The sequence below is a fragment of the Hyposmocoma kahamanoa genome, unplaced genomic scaffold (assembly GCF_003589595.1).
Source record: "Hyposmocoma kahamanoa isolate Upper Pololo Valley unplaced genomic scaffold, ASM358959v1 66, whole genome shotgun sequence".
Classification (NCBI taxonomy): Eukaryota; Metazoa; Arthropoda; class Insecta; order Lepidoptera; family Cosmopterigidae; genus Hyposmocoma; species Hyposmocoma kahamanoa.
This window is the reverse complement of record NW_020653854.1, coordinates 21,070,253-21,089,839: the sequence shown is the minus strand read 5'-3', so window position 1 is coordinate 21,089,839 and position 19,587 is coordinate 21,070,253. Positions and strand designations below refer to the sequence as shown.

At 36.4% G+C, this 19,587-nt stretch overlaps 1 protein-coding gene across 1 annotated transcript in view; it reads right to left on the bottom strand.

Annotated features, from left to right (window-relative positions):
* LOC113231715 (phospholipase B1, membrane-associated-like) overlaps positions 1-18,387 on the bottom strand; it is a 50,643-nt gene extending 32,256 nt beyond the window's left edge. The window contains exon 1 of the mRNA XM_026466196.1: positions 18,116-18,387. Coding sequence (XP_026321981.1) covers positions 18,116-18,190 — 75 coding nt within the window. The 5' untranslated portion in view covers positions 18,191-18,387. The remainder of the gene's footprint in view (positions 1-18,115) is intronic.
* Between the last annotated feature and the right edge of the window lie 1,200 nt (positions 18,388-19,587).

Here is a 19,587-nt window from a genome sequence, read left to right as displayed (position 1 = left end):
GAACTCTTCACTTTATCATTATCAACCCATTTATAAGTCTAAGGTCTCCCCTCAGGCTACGGTTTTAGGCCATACTAGTCCAATGCGGGTTGGGGACTTCACAAAATTTCCGAGGATTGTGAATCTTCTTTTATCTACAGGTTTCGTCACGATGTTTTCCGTCACCAAAAATTTCGTAGTAAATTTCAAATTAAATTTCACTAATAAACTTCGAAAAACTAACAAACCCACGGCCTCTGTTTGAGAAGGTAGGGTTAGGTAAGCTACCACGGCTTTTTACCCTCCACTACGTCTTCCAATTCATATTTACGGTGCGAAGTATCCTTTTCTTACATTCTTATGAAGTTGCGTGAAATATGTCGTTGAGCGTAACTCGTAAGTCATAAAAGTGTTCGCGTGTTGTAGTTTGACGAATAGGCAGTAAAACAGGTGTATGCCAGTTAACTTGTGGTTTCATTCCGCTTGATGCTCGATGGCAACGGCTAACTCGAAGCTACATAACATTATGTAAAAGCTCCGACTATTACGACGAGAAATGCACATAAAGTTTAAAAAAACGGGGTTCTCAATGTTTATGCATATCATACGGTGACGCGATTTTGTTCACGTGGATTTTTTACAATAACCTCTATAGATACTGGAAGAATTTTTAGTAGCAGTGGAGCTCCTTGTGAAAGAGTACGCCCTGGGAACTGCCGCCAAGCAATAATGTGATAATTTTGAAGGGTAAGAGTGTTGGTGGAATTCCAGGCACATGGGATTAGTAGAAGAAGAGCTCGTTGTGAAAGAGTTCGTCCAGGGAAGTACTGCCACCTTACCTATTTTATGCTACCAAGCAGTATTGTGAGCATTACTGCGTTCCGGTTTTGAAGGGTAACGGTTCTGGTGAAATTACAGGCACATGGGACTTGTAAACTTATGTCTTAGGGTGACGGGCGCAGTGGCAACGCCCCTCAGATCTTTGCGGTTTAAATTTATTTATTTATGATCAGGTTACACTGACTCATAAATACATACCTTATAGACTAACATACCTACATAATAACACTATTTATTTATTTACACGTAAGGACCGCGACGTGTGACGCAACGTGGGTATCCGGTAACCGTCCTCGAAAACGTGCATAACATCCTCTTTCATGAAGGTCGACAGATGTTGAGTTGGTACTCTCACCACGAATGAATCACATTGTGGCGGGACTTCAACTGCTCGACTCTCAGGACTCTCGTATGTACTCCACAATATCCACAGACTTCGCAAACTTTGCTCTTAAAACTCTGAGTGGCACTGCAGCTATTATGGATAAGCGTGTCGCTTACAACCAGGCGCACGTCTTGTTCGTCCAGTCACTAAGTACCATAAAAAAATCCAATTAGGCCAACGTGAGAAATAAACTTTTCTAAATTGGTTCTCGTGTACATGTTCTACCTAGTGCAGGACATTTAATAGTTTGAGGCAGCTTTAAGAAAATATGTAATACATTAACGACTTTAATAGAATTCTATTAAGTAGTTTATTAAGCAAGTTAATATGCGATAATGTACAAGCTACTTCAATAAAGGCAGATGTAATGATTTGAAAATCTATTTCACACAATCATTTAGTTATATTTCGAAACTGTCAGATAGAATATATTTTGATTTCTACAGAAAAATGTTTATGAATTTGGTGACCGCAATCTTGGTTTAACCTACTCATTATGTATTGATATTTTTGATATCTCAGCGACTAAAACGAAATTTAAATGCAATTCGAAATGAAACTTAAAATGACTTTCTATTTTTTATTTAATTATTTATTAAATTACCTAGTGTGCCGCCATTAAGTGGTGGGGGATAATAATTTTGTCATAATTGTAATGAATACTTTCAATCTATGCAACCATTTTGCAATGTAAGTACATGATCACCTTCACGTTTCAAATTACACAAAAGTATTAGGTTGGCAGTTATATTATGATTGATTACAGCTATCATCAAATTAGATCTTACAATTACCAAGTATTCTTTGCATGTGATGCAATTCGAAACTTATATTATCCGACTAGAGTATTGGCCGCAGTAATAAATTGGTACGAATGTCCATTCCTAAGCTGTAGATCACAGATTGTAAAAGACTAATGAGCACTCATCATTGTCATTCCGCTAGATATTCTTAGTCTAATTAAATGTTACGCATGAGTCGGATTTCTTATGTCATGTTCTAAAGGCCTAGTCACACGGGCTGCATTTCGACAACATCGCAATCGCCGTTGGAATGCAACTTAGATGCGACAAACGCTATTACGGCAAGACTGTATATTAAGTAGCAGTAGAGCCCCAAGTGAAAGCGTGCGTCCAGGGAAGTACTGCCATCTTACTTATTTTTGCTGCCAAGCAGTACTGTGAGCATTACTGCGTTCCGGTTTTGAAGGGTCAAGGTGATAATGAAATTACAGGTATATGGGACTTGTCAAGTTATGTCTCAGGGTGACGGGCGCAGTGGCAGTGCGCCTCAGATTTTTGTGTTTTAAAACTCTCAGTGGCACTGCAACTGTTGTGGACAGGCGTATCGCTTATCACAAGACCCACAAGTTGTTCGTCCCGTCACTTGGTATGGGAAAAAAATGACTAACACATGCTGGCTGGACACCAACTGCACTAACTAATCAATCACCAAAAAGCGAAAAGTTCCCAGTCTCGATGCTCAGAAAAATCAACTTAAAAACGAGCATTTCTAAATTAATTCTGATCTGAGTGTTCAGGGTAGTACCTCAATGGGATTTTCGGCGTTTGAGTACTCACAGTACAGACCGCAGCATATCAAGCTATAGATACATTGAGGGATCTTGTTTCGTTGCACTGGAGATGATATATTCAAACAAAAGTGTAAAGCTTGATGTGCCGTCGCCTATAGAAGGAATTCCCTACGTCGGGAACAGGCAATTGGTGTGTAAAAAAATAAAGTATTTACATACATACATTCGGAAGTGCAGTTTGTGAGCGATTTGCGTGCAGTCGTGCTGGCAGTCGCGATGTATTACCCTACTCCATGAAAATGCTATTCGTCATCGACAAGCTGAGAAGTAGTTGAAATGCAGCCCGTGTGACTAAGCCCTAAGTCTTATTACACTATTTTTTCTCATGCAGGAGGCCAGAGTTCGATTCTCAGCACGGGCTTCCACCAGTGTTTTATAATCATGTACAATTACCGATTATCACTTACTTTCAGGTTGACGCGAATAATCAAGAAAAGGATTAAGATTAAACATTCTTCTGAAGACATTGTGTGCTCTCGAACACTCATTGGGTCATCACAGTGATCTACGATCTTTTGATTTCGACGGAACGAACCAACGTAAGAATAGTGGAAGGAAAAGGAATTCGAGAACGATTCAAAATTTTAAAAGTATGTGGCCAAGAACTAGTAAAGAAGGTGATAAAAAGGTGAGATGACGATGAAGGTGATCGGCATTGTCACATCAACATCATTATCAAGCAGCCTCTACTCCATCTTCTTCGGATATAGGCCTCCTCCATGTCGCTCCATTTACGTCGATCCCGTGCCACATGCATCCAGTTGCGTGTCATCCACCCAACGAAGTGGCGGACGACCTCTGCCGCGCGTATTGGCCCATGGTCTCCACTCCATCTCCACTGGTCTCCTGTCCATTTCCATTTCATCGTCTCAATTTTGTGTACAACGTCCCCGACTTTAGTTATCCGTCGAATACGCTCATTCGGTATCGGATCGAACAATGTTTAACTGCCTCCGAGGCCGAACAATTACCATGCCGGCCTGCTACGCAGAGGTTCTAGGTGAGTTTGGGGGTGCAGTTGGTGGTTGTCTATGTGTGTGTCCATGGCACACGCGAACAGGGTTACCCTAGTGCGAGGCTATCTTGAGTGTGTGCGTTATTATTATTATTATTATAATGTTATTTCTAACATTGCTCTTTGGACACACTGGTGACCTTAGTATTTAGCCTCTGCGGTATGTATTTCATCTCTATTTCTGGTTATATACTCGATCATATCGTAACACTTACATTTATGACAAGCTTACATATTGCACTATTGCACTATTAACTAGTAGTACCAATTTCGCATCTTCCTTAGTTTTTTTATAGCCAGCCCGATATAGTGAGTAGGTCATCTAGCCTGATTTTAACTATAGATAAGCTTTTTTGTACGTCACAACTCGGCACATTACTAGCCCGGAGCATTTACGATATCTGTTACCTCAAGTGAAAACATTGTAAGAATAGGTACTTCTTTGTAAGTATGAAATTTAATGTCAAAAGTTGTATAACTGTAGTACTCCGCCTCGTCTCACGATTGACATTTACAAACAGTGTCAATAAATTATATACATATATATATATGATGCCCATAAAGATGTTATGGGCCTTGTCACTGCGCCAGTCACCCTGAGACATAAATTGACAAGTCTCATGTGCCTGTAATTTCACCAGCACCCTTGCCATTCTAAACCGGAACGCAATAATCTTTACATTACTGTTTTGCGGCAGAAATAGGTAAGGTGGCAGTACTTCCCTGGACGAACTCTTTCACAAGAAGCTATACTGCTAGTAAATACATAATGTTGACTTGTTTGAAAAACAAATATACGCTATATAGCTCCACAGAATAGTGTAAAATCGCAAGTATGTTTGAAATGCATATAGATTTAGTATTCTTATCGTAAACATGGCAGTATTGCCGCCTCACCTATTTTTGCCGCTAAGCAGTAATGTAAGCATTACTGTGTTTCGGTTTTGAAATGTAGGGGTTCTGGTGAAATTACAGGGACATGGGACTTGCCAACTTGCAGTGGCGCACAACTTGTTCGTTCTGCCACTTGGTATCATAAAAAACTCCACATAATAATTTCAAGTCTATTCCACAGAAGAGAATCCGGCGAAACAGTGAGACAGTCTTAGGATCAAATCTATAAACTACATACAGCATAAGAAACACCTACATGGAGTGACATCTTAGATTAGTATTAAATATGAAATCCTATTCATTAGCATTTAAAACTTGGTAATGAATCAACCAATGAAAATAAACTTTAAATCAGTAATTTTCAGGTAAATTTTTTGTAATCAATTTTGGTGACAATTTTTATTATTTAATTACTCGAATATATCATCGTGAAATATTAAAGAATATTTCAGGTTACCACACTCGAATATTCAATGATACTTCATGATGATATTCTATAAATATTTGAATAAAAAGAAATTGTCACCAAAATTGAGTACTTAAAACTTATGTTACAGTTATGTGTTTCTTACCACGATATGAAACCTGTACAGCCGCGAAGTGTGTTAACCGCCACTGCCGCGCTTGACAGGACATCTCAACCCGTGACCATGGAGCGTGTAAGTTTTCCGAAATATCTGGATTATAAGAAGCCATGCCGTGGTAAGCCTTGTGAGTGATAATAATTTAGTGAACAACCACAAATCATTAAAATTTAAAATTTGTGGAATAAACATTCGTTAAAAAACAAAATAGTTGAATTCAGAAATCTGAAGTCAGAAAGAAACGACAATACTTACTTGTGACGTCACAATTTAGTGACTCCAACAAGCTAAGTATTACAAAGTACCATTTTGCTAAAAAGAGATCCCTCTACAACTGACTTCGAAAAGTGTGACGGCTTAATAACTACGAAAGTATACATAAATATATAAATAAACTTACTTACGTAAACAATACTATAAATATGTAAAAAGTAGATACTGTAATTTCTACATGATCGAGTTTTTATAGGAATGTTAAAAAACTACCGCAAGTAGTCAAAACACAAATCTTCATTTATTGAAAAATTTCAAATAAGGTCTTAGACACTTCAGTACCAAGCTACAGATATGTCGAATTTATTACAACGTTTTTATGCAACACTAGAAATTAATTAACTATAAGCAAACAACGCAACTCACTGAATTCAATGTAGCCAAATCAGCCTTGCACTAATAGCGTAGTAGGATAAGCGTATTGGTAAATGTCGAAAGTCCGGACCTGTTAGCATTAATAAAATCCGATGTAATCGTACTGCCGAATACAAGGGTATGCGTTACAACCACAGACATATATCTAGGTTACAGCACAATGAAAGATATCAACTAAGAAGAAATAAACACTTTGTGTACTTTGAGATCATTTGTTTGTAATCGATAACTACGCCTATCCATAGCAGTTGCAATTACAAGTCAGAGTTACTGCCACTGCGCCCGTCACCCTGTGACATAAGTTGACAAGTCCATGTGCTTGTAATTTCACCAGCAGTGTGTGACACCTTTTTTTTTTTATTTATTTTTTTTTTTTTTTTTAGCCTATCCTAAATAAGAGAGCTGAGCAAAATATGTGCAATCTTAATTAAAATATAAATATAATAAATAACCTCGGTTTGGCAAACAGATGCTCGTTCGAATCCAGAAAGATCGAAGGAATTTTTCGGTCGATATTCGATGCTTGTTCGATCTTTAAATAAATGTTAAAATATAAATTATAAAATACTTCCTTACGTGTATTAAATTAGGTAATACCGAATACTTTCACGGGTGTATTACAAGTGTGTTAAAATACAAAATACGGTGTTGTGGTCTCATTTATTTAAAGTAGCAATAGAGCTCCTTGGGAAAGAGTTCGTCCAGATAAATACTGCCTGCCACCTTTCCTATTTCTGCCGCCAAGCAGTAATTTGGCTGTGACCGTTTTTTGAAGGACATGGGACTTCTCAACTTTATGTCTCAGGGTGACAGGCGCAGTGCCAGTGCACCTTAGATCTTTGCGACTTGAAGCTCTGAGTGGCACTGCAACTGTTATGGACAGGCGTGGAGGTTAAAAAATAATAAAATTACTTGAACTATCAATTACAAAATACATTTTAAGGTTATAATTGAAATAAATTAGCGTATATCAGTTACAAGTATTTCAAATACTGCCCAGCCCTGGTATGATGCGTCAAGGCCAATATAATGCAAAATCACAAGATTCCAGTGCATATTTCATTCATAGATATATTTCTCGTCACGTGTAACTCTCTAGAACTCTTTACTTCTATGAATTTAGATCAGTGACTTTAATAAGAAGTCAGGAATTTAACACGACGCCCCCCGAATACATCTGATAGAGCGTCGATTACCAGTAGATCAACTACGTCATCTGATGCAATCAGCTCACAGAGTATACTTAGAAAAGTGATGTAAGGCAGATTAATAAGTACGCTTTCTTTAAACTTAATTCATCGCATTATGGTTGCAAAATGGGATTGGGAGTTACGATACTTGGTAGACATATTGAAATACATTATATAGTTTAGGTATAAGCCCTGTGCTTAAGAATTACAGCGTATATATACGAAACGTGAGAGCAAGAGTGGTGTAAGTCACATTATTCGAAAATTTTGTTTTTGTCACTTTTCACGTTTTGGAATATCGCTACGTTCTCACTACTCAAGAGATTATGGTAACATTTTTAGTTCCTCTACTCCTTCTCAACGCTTTTGGAGTATGCTAGTTTAATCCATTATCCTCTAACATTTTTTAATTTAAGACCATTATGGCTTATCCAACTTTAAAAATGCCAAACCCTTGATACTTCATTTATAGTCTTTGATCTGTTGAAAACATTAGCTACCCTGTGATAGAACAGGTGTGTTGTATGGTTGTAAGTATAAATGACAAATGTATAATATGCTCATATTCCATCTAAAACATAACTATGTATATTGTTAAGTACGTTTTTCAAAGCAATATCTCCATTGTGCGAAATTGGAGTAACTCTTGCTCTCCTTTATCAAAAGAAAAACAAACAGTTAGATATTGCTGCCTTTAGCCAGGGCAACAAATTGTTTAGTGAATATCCACAAGACTCTTCACATTTCTATTTAAGAAATTTTATTCACTGCCAACCCTGTTCCTTAAACCGCATCACCCAAAAGGACCTATGTCCTAAATTTTTTCTTAACTTTTCTTGGATATCAAAGGCAATCACTTTCCCTCATTCCTTATCAAAATTTTCCACTCTCAAAACTTTAAGTACTTTTCATTATTTTATTTTATTTTATTTCATTATTTTACAAATCCCAATAGATAACTGAGTCTACACGAAAGAAAATCCTTGCGTAACAACTAATGAATTATACATAACTAAAGTTTAGTCCACTAAACTATTTTTAACATGTGCCGTTTACGACATGTAGAAATGTGAATATTTTGTCAACATCTCGTTTTGGAGTCTCATCTTAAGGGCCTATGCACACGGCTTATTTTACGCGCAGGCGACGCAGATTTCACAAGATTATTGCCTAGTGTCGATTCAAACACGCGTACAAAACTATGTATACGTGAATTAGAAGCGCGTTCGAAACTCATTACGTTTTACGTACATTTTATGCGCATTTTAATTGTTTCAACAACAACCACATCGCGTTACAAGGTTGAGGAAAGAAGCGGGCGAGGATAGCGTGCTAACGTCACTACGCCGCTCTGCCACCCACTGGCGTCTGTATACGTATAAGTAAATAGAAGACGATTTTGCATGTTTAACGATTGTTTCTACGAAACATATTTTTTTTTATATGTAATATCTCTATTTTATATAATTTTGTCTGTAATAGTTATAATTTTGTTAAAACTGATATTTAGGTATTTTTGTTTGAACTTTTATTTACATTTGTTGATTATGAATGTTAAAACAAAACTTATTTTGATTTAAACAATTATTTTGATATTGTCTTATTACGTACTGCATAAATAAAGGATTTAAATAATTGTGATTGATCAATTTATTGATCAAGTGTACCAAAAAGGTTTTTATATTAAGTTCATGTTATTTAAAATTATTTTGACGCGCGTTTCATTAACGCGCGTTGATGGCGGCACCACTGAATTTGTAAACGTGTACAAAGGCTGCGACATATACCTTGTTTGAGTCGCGTTAACGCGCGTCATCTGCGCGTAAAAAATACGCCGTGTGCATGAGCTCTAAGATATCGTCTTACATCAATGATAATGAAGCTCGATCGACAGTTGTCTCGACTCATGTCCAAACTGTTAAGTAAGACTTGAGTAGGATGCGGAAAACCGTACCGAAATATTTTGTATCATATTTTAAATTAAAAAAGAAAAACATTGTTACAAAATTAATACAGACCATTTCTTTAAATTACTGTCCTCGTTTTCGCCTTGCCGTAGTTACGAATTACCACGGTATTTAAGTGGTCTGTACGAATTACAAACCTTCTTTTTTAATTTTGGAATTTTATTATGTGAATAATTTTGTAACTCAATTTTATCTAAGTAGGTTAAAATGATGTGTGGAAAGGATTTCGGAAAAAGTTCAAATAAACGCACTTAAATAACCTAACAGCACTATTAATCTTAAAATAAAATATTTTGACTTTTAAATTTTACTGTACACTATGTAAGTTCAAAAATCCGGTTCAAGAACCGATCTTGTAAAAGTAGACGTTACCAAATTTGCGAAAGAAGCAGTTTCGATATTATGTACCTATGGCCGTAATGTCAGTCAACCTCGAGGTCTATGACAACATATAGGATACGCTCCGGTATATTCCATAGTATATTTCAATTAAATGTTTCCAACTCCATTATAAAGATCTCTGACATTTAGTTTTTAATTAAACGATTTTATACATTCGATAACACTCTAAAAAGGTCGTAATTTAGATATTACATAGAGCTTAATTATACGTAACAGAAATTAGTAATCTCAAGCGCGGTGGCAGGTAGCCCGGTAGGAAAAAGTTTGCGTCTCAATTGAGAGGTCTGTGGTTGTAATTCCTGTAGCCGCATGTATTTCAAATATTTTTAAATTATTATTATTATGTTAATAAGTTACGTATATCTGTAAATGTGTAGTAGCAACGACACTCGTTTAATGGTGACGGAAAACGTCGTGGCGAAACCAGATTAAATGTGATTCAATAGTGCATGAGCGTTGGATAAGGAGATCCCGGGCCTTTTTTGCACTAGGGAAACCCCGTATCGCGGGTGCCATGGACACATATAGACAGCCACCAATTACACCCAAAATAATGAGAGAAATAAATGTAGGCCATGTAAATATTTCTCCCGGGCCCGGGAAGCGTTCCCGAGACGTGTGTGGCAGACCAGTTTGGTAACCGTTCGGCCACAGAGGCTTGGCTTCCAGGTAGGCATTTGAGAAATGATCTTTTCGAAATTGGTTCTGCTCTGGGTGTTCTGAGTAGTATTTGGTAATCCCGTTGCTCTGGTACTAATAGTATAGGAAATTCCCATGTTTGACACCAGATTATTTGTGTAGTTGTCTGCGCATTATACAAAACCACTTTTGCCAGGATCGCGATCTAATATCTTACACCCTCTCCTTAGGTGAGACCCGTGTATAAGTTGATGATAATAATGTAAAATTCCGCGCAATTTTTGTATGGAAGGGCTTTAAACAGGTTACTTTTATACATATAACCATCATCAACTCATTTGTACGTCCCACTGTTGGCCGCGAGTCTCCTCTGAGGCGAGGGTTTTTTAAGCCATAATTTCCCAAAATGGTTCCCAGCTTAAAAGTAACGGGACTTACTCGCGTAGTATTTTAGTCGGAACTAGTTTCAACCATAATCGATGGTCTTCTTCAGGTGTTAGACGTGACGCGGTCGCGAATGTTGTACTCAAATCCGACTTCCGACTAAAATACTACGCCAGTAAATCCCGTTACTTTTATACTATAATGTGTGATAACCACGTTAGTTTACATAATAAAATGGTCCCTAGCGCCTGGCATCGGAAGCAATTGAGGGGCGTTGATGTTGTAAAAGGGATGCTACCACACTTGGCAAAAAAACCTGAATTATCTATATGAACTACAATACAAACGTATATTTTTTCTTTGGATTATTTGTGTTACATCAATTTCAAAAATATGTGCCTTCAATGATTATTTGTGTGGTGGGCGTGTGTGGTTTAGGCCATAGACAGCCACACTGAACCAATGCAGGTTGGGGACTTTATACTTCAGGGTAGTGTGTGAACCTTCTTCGAGGTGAACGTTTCATCACGATGTTTTCCTTCATCAAAAAACTCAAGGTAAATTTCACATTAGATTTGGGCACATAAATTCCGAAAAACTCGAAGGTGCGAGGCCGGATTCGAACCCATGGCCTCTACTTGAGAGGCGACAGGCCAAATCATTATACTACCACGGCTTACTCATACTGTTTATTAGTAGGTAGGTGCAAAACAAAGGGCTAACGTACTTTTCAAGCTGTAATACTAAGTCTACGCTACGGCTTAAATGGATGAAATTGAATTCCCGCAAAACTAAAACAAAACGCTGGGAGTTTCAGCCTTTTTAACCAACTTCGAAACAAGGAGGAGGTTCTCAATTCGACTGTGGGTTTTTTTTTTGTTTTTGTTTGTTTGTATATTACACGATAACTCCGGCGCATTTGTGAACCGATTTTGCTGATTCTTTTTTTATTGGAAAGAGAGTACCTTAGTAGTGATCCCATTTACATTTAAAGGAAATACTCCACCTCTAAGGGTGGCAAACTAGTGGATGATAGATTTTTGAGGTCGATTTTTTTAGTACTCTGTACTGAATTTATTTATGCCTGTCGGTTTCCCAGTCAACCCATTTTTTTTAAATTAATTTATCTTACACTTTGAACTTTACCAAATCATAATTGCACAATTATCTTAGCACCTGCGCCCGCTTCACTAGTCATAAATTATACGTACAATTATTAGAATAAATTATCAAAAATTAGCAGTTAGCTGTTTAATCTGCCGCAATACCATATTTGTTACTACATAGTCTACATACGAGAGTTATTCAGGGTTATTAGTAAATGTAATATCTCATGGTTATAAGTAAAAGTATGTGTTTTTAGTTAAATCGATTCTCAATAATATGGTTCTTTAGACATACCTAGGTAATAAACGAGGATTTTTAATTAAGGCCATATTATATCATAGTCATGATAGCCTAAAGGCTTGACTTACCGCCCCTCTAGCAGAGGGTCGAGGCTTCGAATCCGGGCTGAAACCTCTGAATTTTTTGGAATATAATAATAATAATAACGCACACTCTCATAGCCCCGCACTAGGGAAACCATGGATCGTAGAAACCAGAGACGCACGCATAGACAACCACATATTACACCCAAACTCACGAGAGAAATAAAATCTAAGCCATAGAAATATTTATCCCGGCCCGGGAATCGAACCTCCAAAAGATCATAATCAATATTATTATTATTTATAATAACAAGTGACAGGATGAACAAGTCGTGCGTTTGGTGATAAGCGACATGCGTATCCAAAACAGTTCCTGGCCAATCAGGGCTTTAAATCGCAAAGGCCTTAGGGGCACCGCCACCGCACCTGTAGCTCAGAGACATAAGTTGACAAGTCCCATGTGCCTGTAATTTCACCAGCACCCTTACCCCTCTAAATCGGGACGTAGTAATACTCACATTACTGCTTGGCGGCAGAAATGGGTAAGGTGGCAGTATTTTCCTGGACAAACTCTTTCACAAGGAGCTTCAGTGCTATTATTACATGAAAAGTACAAAAAGTCGAGACTTCCTTTGTTAGAGACCAGTGTGGTCAGTTGGCTGACATCAAAAGGCGTCATCGGCTAAACAAAAGAACACGACCTCACTGTCTGTCAATCCGCGTCCATTTTTCCGTCAGCTGTAAAATCTTACAGGAAGCAAACGACAAGAAGGTCATAAAATCGGTATTCAAATGAAATACAAATCTTTCTCAATTTCTGAACATATTTCCTAACTTCTCAATAAATCACACGCGTTATTGAGAAATTAGTTACTAAAATAGAAATGATTCGATGAATTAATGAAAACGCGCCATTGGTGTAATAAGTTCATATCTTCAAAAATACGACTTTTCAGGAGAAAAATTTGAAGATTATACGAACGATCTTATCGATGATTTTACTTTAGTAACGAGTTATAAAACTTCACATGATTCACAAAAAACTTTACATACTTTTTTCGTATTATTTTTATGATTTTCAAGTGTAAAAGCAAAATTGACGTATGACCACATGTGGCTTTATCATATCAAAGGCTCAAGGGAACGAAGTATTCCTTATTGAACATTCGTAATTAAAATGATAGACAAGTAACTATTGTGGTTTGTTAGATAATTTTTTTTAGTATCCACTATTTTATTTGAAAATCACTTTGTTTATCACGTCGCGCCAGAAATTAATTGCTATATAAAATAACGCCATCAAACTACACATTAACGGATCTTGATCCGTTGCACTGGAGGCGATATTCAAACAAAATTGTGTAGTTTGATGTGCTATTGACTGCACATTATAAATTATAATAGACTACCTTTGTATGTACTGTGTTGTCATTCAAACTTTTAATATGTATTAAAAAATATTTCAAACTTTTGTTGGTACAAATACGATATAGCCAATGTGATCATTCAAAAAAAAAGTCAAAGGCGTTATACATTTTTATCACACGAAAGTCGTAAAATAATACGAACTACGTAGGAGAGTTCTAAAATTTCATATATACTAAACAAATTACGTATATATGAAATTGTTGTTGTGAACATATGAAATAAATATCGTTTGTAGAATATTTAAATTTCACTTACGAATAGTCGACATTTTTCAGATGTGGCTTTATTACACCGAATGTGCGATTTAATTAATTAATTTGTTCTGAACTTTCAACAACTTTGTCTTCGAATTGCGGTAACAATTTCGTCCTATGGAATGTGCACCAGTTGTAGCTAGACGTTATGAAACCAGCCCTTACTATCTAAACTGCTCCATTTTACAAACCCAATCACGAAGAACACGAGGTTTATGCACATTTATAGTTTTTGTGCGGTGCCTATATAGATTGCTTTTGATACAACTTTTCGATTAGAGAGATATTACGCTATGTAACTTTTGAACTTTAACCCCGTCGAATAAGGAATTGGACATTATTTTGTCCGTATCATTTTGCTAATACAACCTGTATGAATCAAGCGAAGTGATAGTATTTCATAGTCATACTGTTACGTTACGTGTTTCATACGTCAAGTATTTTTACCATAAGTACTTACGTCAATGGTTCCTCGCCATTTAAAAAATACGTAATAAACGGTAAACACTTTATTAGTTATTTTTATTCACTCGTTTAAAAAAAAAATCTTTTTGGCACAAATTATTCAATAAATAAAGAAGTACGGAAATAATGGAATCCACAGATTTTTTTTTAATATGCAACAGGCAAGCGTTTAATCACAATATAATATAATTTAGTAGCAGTGTAGCTCCTTGTGAAAGAGTTCGTCGAGGGAAGTACTGCCACCTTATCTATTTCTGCCGCCAAGCAGCAATGTCAGCATTACCGTGTTCCGGTTTTGAAGGTTAAGGGTGCTGGTGAAATTACAGGCACATGGTACTTGTCAACTTACTTCTCAGGGTCAGTCGTGCAAATGACCTGACGGCTGCCGTGAAACGATAAATTGTGGTCACAATCTAGTGGGAACAGCTAGACACGACAGTCGTTCAACGATAAAATAATCGTTCACGACACAGCCACGGTAGATAGCCGTGATACGGGAACAGGCTAGCGCGACAGTCGCCCAACGATAAATAAAACGTCACGACATAATGGGAACGCGCCCTAAGTCTTCCTTTATCACGACGCCTCAGAACTTTGCGATTTAAAAAGCTGAGTCGCACTGTAACTGTTATGGACGGGCGTGTATCCTACCATCAGGCGCACGACTTGTTCGTCCCGTCACTTGATATTATAAATAAAACAATGAAAAACAAGTTAAATATAAACCGACCTCAAAAGTTTGTGGAATTATATATATTTGCCAAGTTTTATAGAGATTGTTAACGAAAAGTGGGTGAAATAAAATAAACCGGACTCGTGCCACTCTTAAAGGTGGAATATTTCTTCAGATTTAAAAGGGACTACTACTGAGGTACTCTCTTTCGAACAAAAAAAAGAATCATCGAAATCGGTTCACAACAGTCGGAGTAATTGCGTAACACAAAAAAATATCAATAAATGTCTAATTGAGAACCTCCTCCTAGTTTAAAAAATTCTAAATTAATCATAATTTGTCGTAAAACCAAAATAAATATGTACGCAGTTCATTCAATAAGTTGAAATGTTTGCTTACTCTACGGAAGTAAACACGCTAGATAATATTTTAACTCAAATTATACGTACCATTAATTTTTAACCGACTTCAAAAAGGAGGAGGTTCTCAATTCGATTGTATTTTTTGTGTTTATATTACGCGACAACTCCGGAATTTGTGAAACAATTTTATTATTTCTTTTTGTTGAAAATAGGGTACTTCAGTACTGGTCCATTTAAATTTCAAGAAAATATTCCATCTCGAAAGAGTGAGAAATTAGGGGATGAATTCGGTTTCGATCACTTTCCGGTAACCGATTTCAACAAAACTTGGCAAATAGATGTAATTCCACGAGTTTAGAGTCGGTTTTTTTAATAAAAAATATTGTATTATATTTATTCAAATTCTCAAGGAGGTAAAGAAGCGGAAAGGGTTAAATATCGTAACATTAATATAGTCTACGAGATTACTAGATTCAAATCAATCATCACTTTATAGTAATAATAATACTAACGTACCTGACAACCACATCAATTGTCTGGTCTCAAACTAAGGAATTCCCTGTACTATGAGTACCAGAGCAACGGAATTCACTCTGGGATGCTTACCAGAACACTCAGACGAGAACATATTTAGAAAAGTTCATTTCCCAATTGGGTCTTACTGGAAATCGAATCCGGGACCTCTCCATCAAATCAAACAGTTAATTGTTAATAGAGAGATAGCCCTTAGAGCGCGTTCGTTAAATTAGATACAAACTAGGCCAAATCAATAACATTGTTTGTAGACTCGATCCAGAAACTTATATCGAAGGTTATGGTTTGTTGGTTTCCAATTATATGATATATTTTCCAAATTATATTATTATATATATATTATAAGGCCCAAAAGCTCGTCCTATTTCATGGTAATGCGGTATTCACATCAGTAATTAATTTTATAATCTTTTTAGACTTAAAAAAAATCATGTATTTACTAGATAATAATATTACACTATACTTCAGTAAGTCGACTATTACTTACGAGTATTTGACAGTAACTGTTTTGGGACGGATATCGGACAAAGAATAAGAGTAGACCACCAGATACAATAGTCACGAACAAAAATGGTTTCATTTAGTACACGGTTATACAGAATTTTTTTAAGATAACATGAGACATTCTTAAGTTTATTTCAAGAGTACGCTTAACCTGAATAACATTTTTTGAATCACTTCATGTAATTTTAGTGTGCGAAGTAGTTATTGTGTTTCAATGCGAATAAGAATTTCAATGTGCGAAAAGCTTTATTTTATTAAGTATAGAGTGAATACGTTCCTCGGTAGTTTGTAACCAACTTCAAATAAAGGAGGAGGTTCTCAATTCCACTTCTTTTTTGTATGTATGCTACGCGATTACTCGTGACGACATTTGTGAACCGGTTTCGATGATTCTTTTTTGTTAGAAAGGGGTTACCCCAGTAGTGGCCCCGTTGAAATTGTGGCAAATTAGGAGATGAATCCAATTTATTGGTCCTCACCTACTTCCCGTTAATGATTTCAATAAAACTTGCCATATAAATGTAATTCCACAAACTTTACAGATCGGTTGTATATTACAAAAAGTAATAATTAATTAAGGAATATTTTATTCTAACTAAATAACATTATTGAGCATTATAAATTTCTGACTCAGCTGTTAGCTACTGTTATTACAAGTGTAGGCACTTTATTAGTGAATTGTCTATTTAACGAAGGTTCAATTTACATTGCAGTGGAAGTGAATTTTTGTAACGAAAGTGTATAGTGTAATAATGAATTTTGTGTCAATTGTGTAACGTACAAACTAGATACGATACTGTAACTGCGGGAATTCCCGAGACACGCGATCTGTTTTTTGGCTCGTATCTAGTTTGTTGACAATTAACATAAAGCTCGCTTCCATAACTTTTTTTACAATTCCAAGCCACGGGACGAACAAGTCGTGCTCCTGGTGGTAAGCGCCTATCCGTGACAGTTGCAGGGCCATTCAGCTTTAAATCGCAAAGATCTAACGGGCACTGCCACTGCGCCCGTCACCCTTGGAGATAAGTTGACAAGGCCCATTTGCCTGTAATCCCACCAGCCCCCCCCCACCCTTCTAAACCGGAACCCAGCAATGCTACATTACAGCTGGATGAACTCTTTCACACGGAGCTTTCCTGCTATTATTACATGAAAAGTACAAAGAGTCGAGGTTCCTTTATTAGAGACCAGTGTGGTCAGTTAGTTGACATCATAATAAATTACAATAGGTAAGGCAGCAGTGTTTCCCTGGACGAGATCTTTCACAAGGTTCTCTACTGCTACTAAATTGATTCCGTGGCAACGTAAATTGAGCTTAGAGTTTTACACTCGTTCCAACACGCTGTGCAATATCAGATGTGCGGGAAAAGTATATATGAAACAGACCCTTAAAATTCAAATAGATCAGAAGCTCCGTCTACAATACACAGTACTGATAAAAGTCAACGTGAAATAATCTTTATTTCATAGATAAGAAAATAACACTTGAAATAGATTGCACTGAGAAGAATGAAACTCTAGAAGTTGTTCTTTGTATATCAGTTCATTTGTTTAGCTGCACCTCAACTGTTTTGACATTATTTACGTTTTTAATGCATGCACAAAAATATCGAAATTGTATTAACTAAATTGGACAAAATCAGCATTGATTAGAATAAGTAAATTATGTTTACAAATGAAACTATGGGTTTTATTTTGCGTTGTTTTTTTCAAACAAACCAATGTTTAGTGCTCTGAAGATGTTCCGGCTGAGATCCGAAAAAATAGTTTCATTGCCGATGTGTACCAATTGCTCACTATATCCAAGGAACTCGATAAATTATGTTCCTGTATATTATATTTCTCGTACAGTGTAGAAAAAAAATAGGGTATATAAATAAGAAATCAATAAAAACAAACTTTAAACCTTTTTTAAAATAGGAAACATACAACAAAACTTACCACATTGTCCGCCGGAAAACTAATGTTAAAAGCAAAAGATTCACTCAACAGCAGAAGTCCCAGAGCCAGCCACATTGTGGCCTCATCCCGGACCACACACCACACTTGACCACACTAGTACGGCCACATACTATCTCAGTGGCTCGAAGCGTCTTTGTCACCAAAAAAATATTAATTCTGCATTATTTAATTTTTTTTAACTTCTGTAAGGTTCACTTAAAAATCGTAATTATTTCGTTTTCTGTTTTTTGGAACGCGCTCGCGAGTCGCGAGTGGCGTTTGGCGGGAAAATGTTGGCGCATGCGCGCCTGTACGCCGCGCGTGTCATATTGCACAATAGATTCAAACGTGATCCTCGACCTTAAGCGGCAGTCGGCAGGCGGAATAGCCCCGTAACCAGTGCACTAAAGAATTCAGAAATAAGTTGCTCTTAGCAGATAATGTACTATCAAAGTCAAAAAATCATTTAAGAGGCAATGTATACCTACGCTGCTATAACAAGATTCCGGTTGATATACAAAATTTGCCTTTCACGAGTTTTAATACTATAGTGAAACAAAAACTTTGTACTAAAGGTTATTATACAACTTCTGCGTACTTGGATGACAAAAATCCGTGGTAGTAACCCGTTTAGCTCATGGAGGTAGTCTCGATCTCTGATGTTTCAAATAAAAAAAAATATATTGTAAATGTTGAATGTGTACAAATGTTATTTACAAAGAGCAACCACTAGAGTTTCTTGCTCATTCTTCTCAGGGGAATCTGCCTTACGTATGAGCGGTAGAGTTTAACCATTGTCGATTTCAAGTGTAATGCTTACCTATGAAATAAAGATTATTTTGAATGTTGAATTTTTTTTTATTTTGAATTTTGAATCGGAAATGTAGGTTGAATATGTTACTGTATCACATACTTATATCTACTCGCGATCAAAATGAGCAAAACTTGTTAAATTATTATTATTACCTACAAGTAATGTTTTTACTGCCCGGCAAGACAGAAGCTTGCAAGTTATGACTTTTATTAAAATGTTTTAAGGGAAAGTGACTTTACTGATTTTAATTTCAGTGACTTTACTGATTGTAGTTCAATAACTACCAATGTAATATGTCTCTACATTATCACAGGTGAAATTAAAATCAGCACGTAATATTTTATCAATATAAAAAATACTTTTCGCAATAACCTACTTAAGCCAAAACTTCTAAAAGGAACAGTCTCCTTACGTAGTGTATTAAAAAATGTGAGAGCATTTAAGGTTTGCCTTCACAGACTTGTCGGCGTCTGACTGGCTTGTGAAGACCGGAAATTCTGTAAGCAACACAGATATTTCATTCATATAACATCAAAAACTCGAACCTGTTTTTCGAATTTCCTCTGCGACATCAAAACGAAATTAATCAAGAGCGGGCCGTGCGAGCGGATATTGTAATGGCTTTTATAAATTACTCTTAAATAGTAGGTTTACAAAT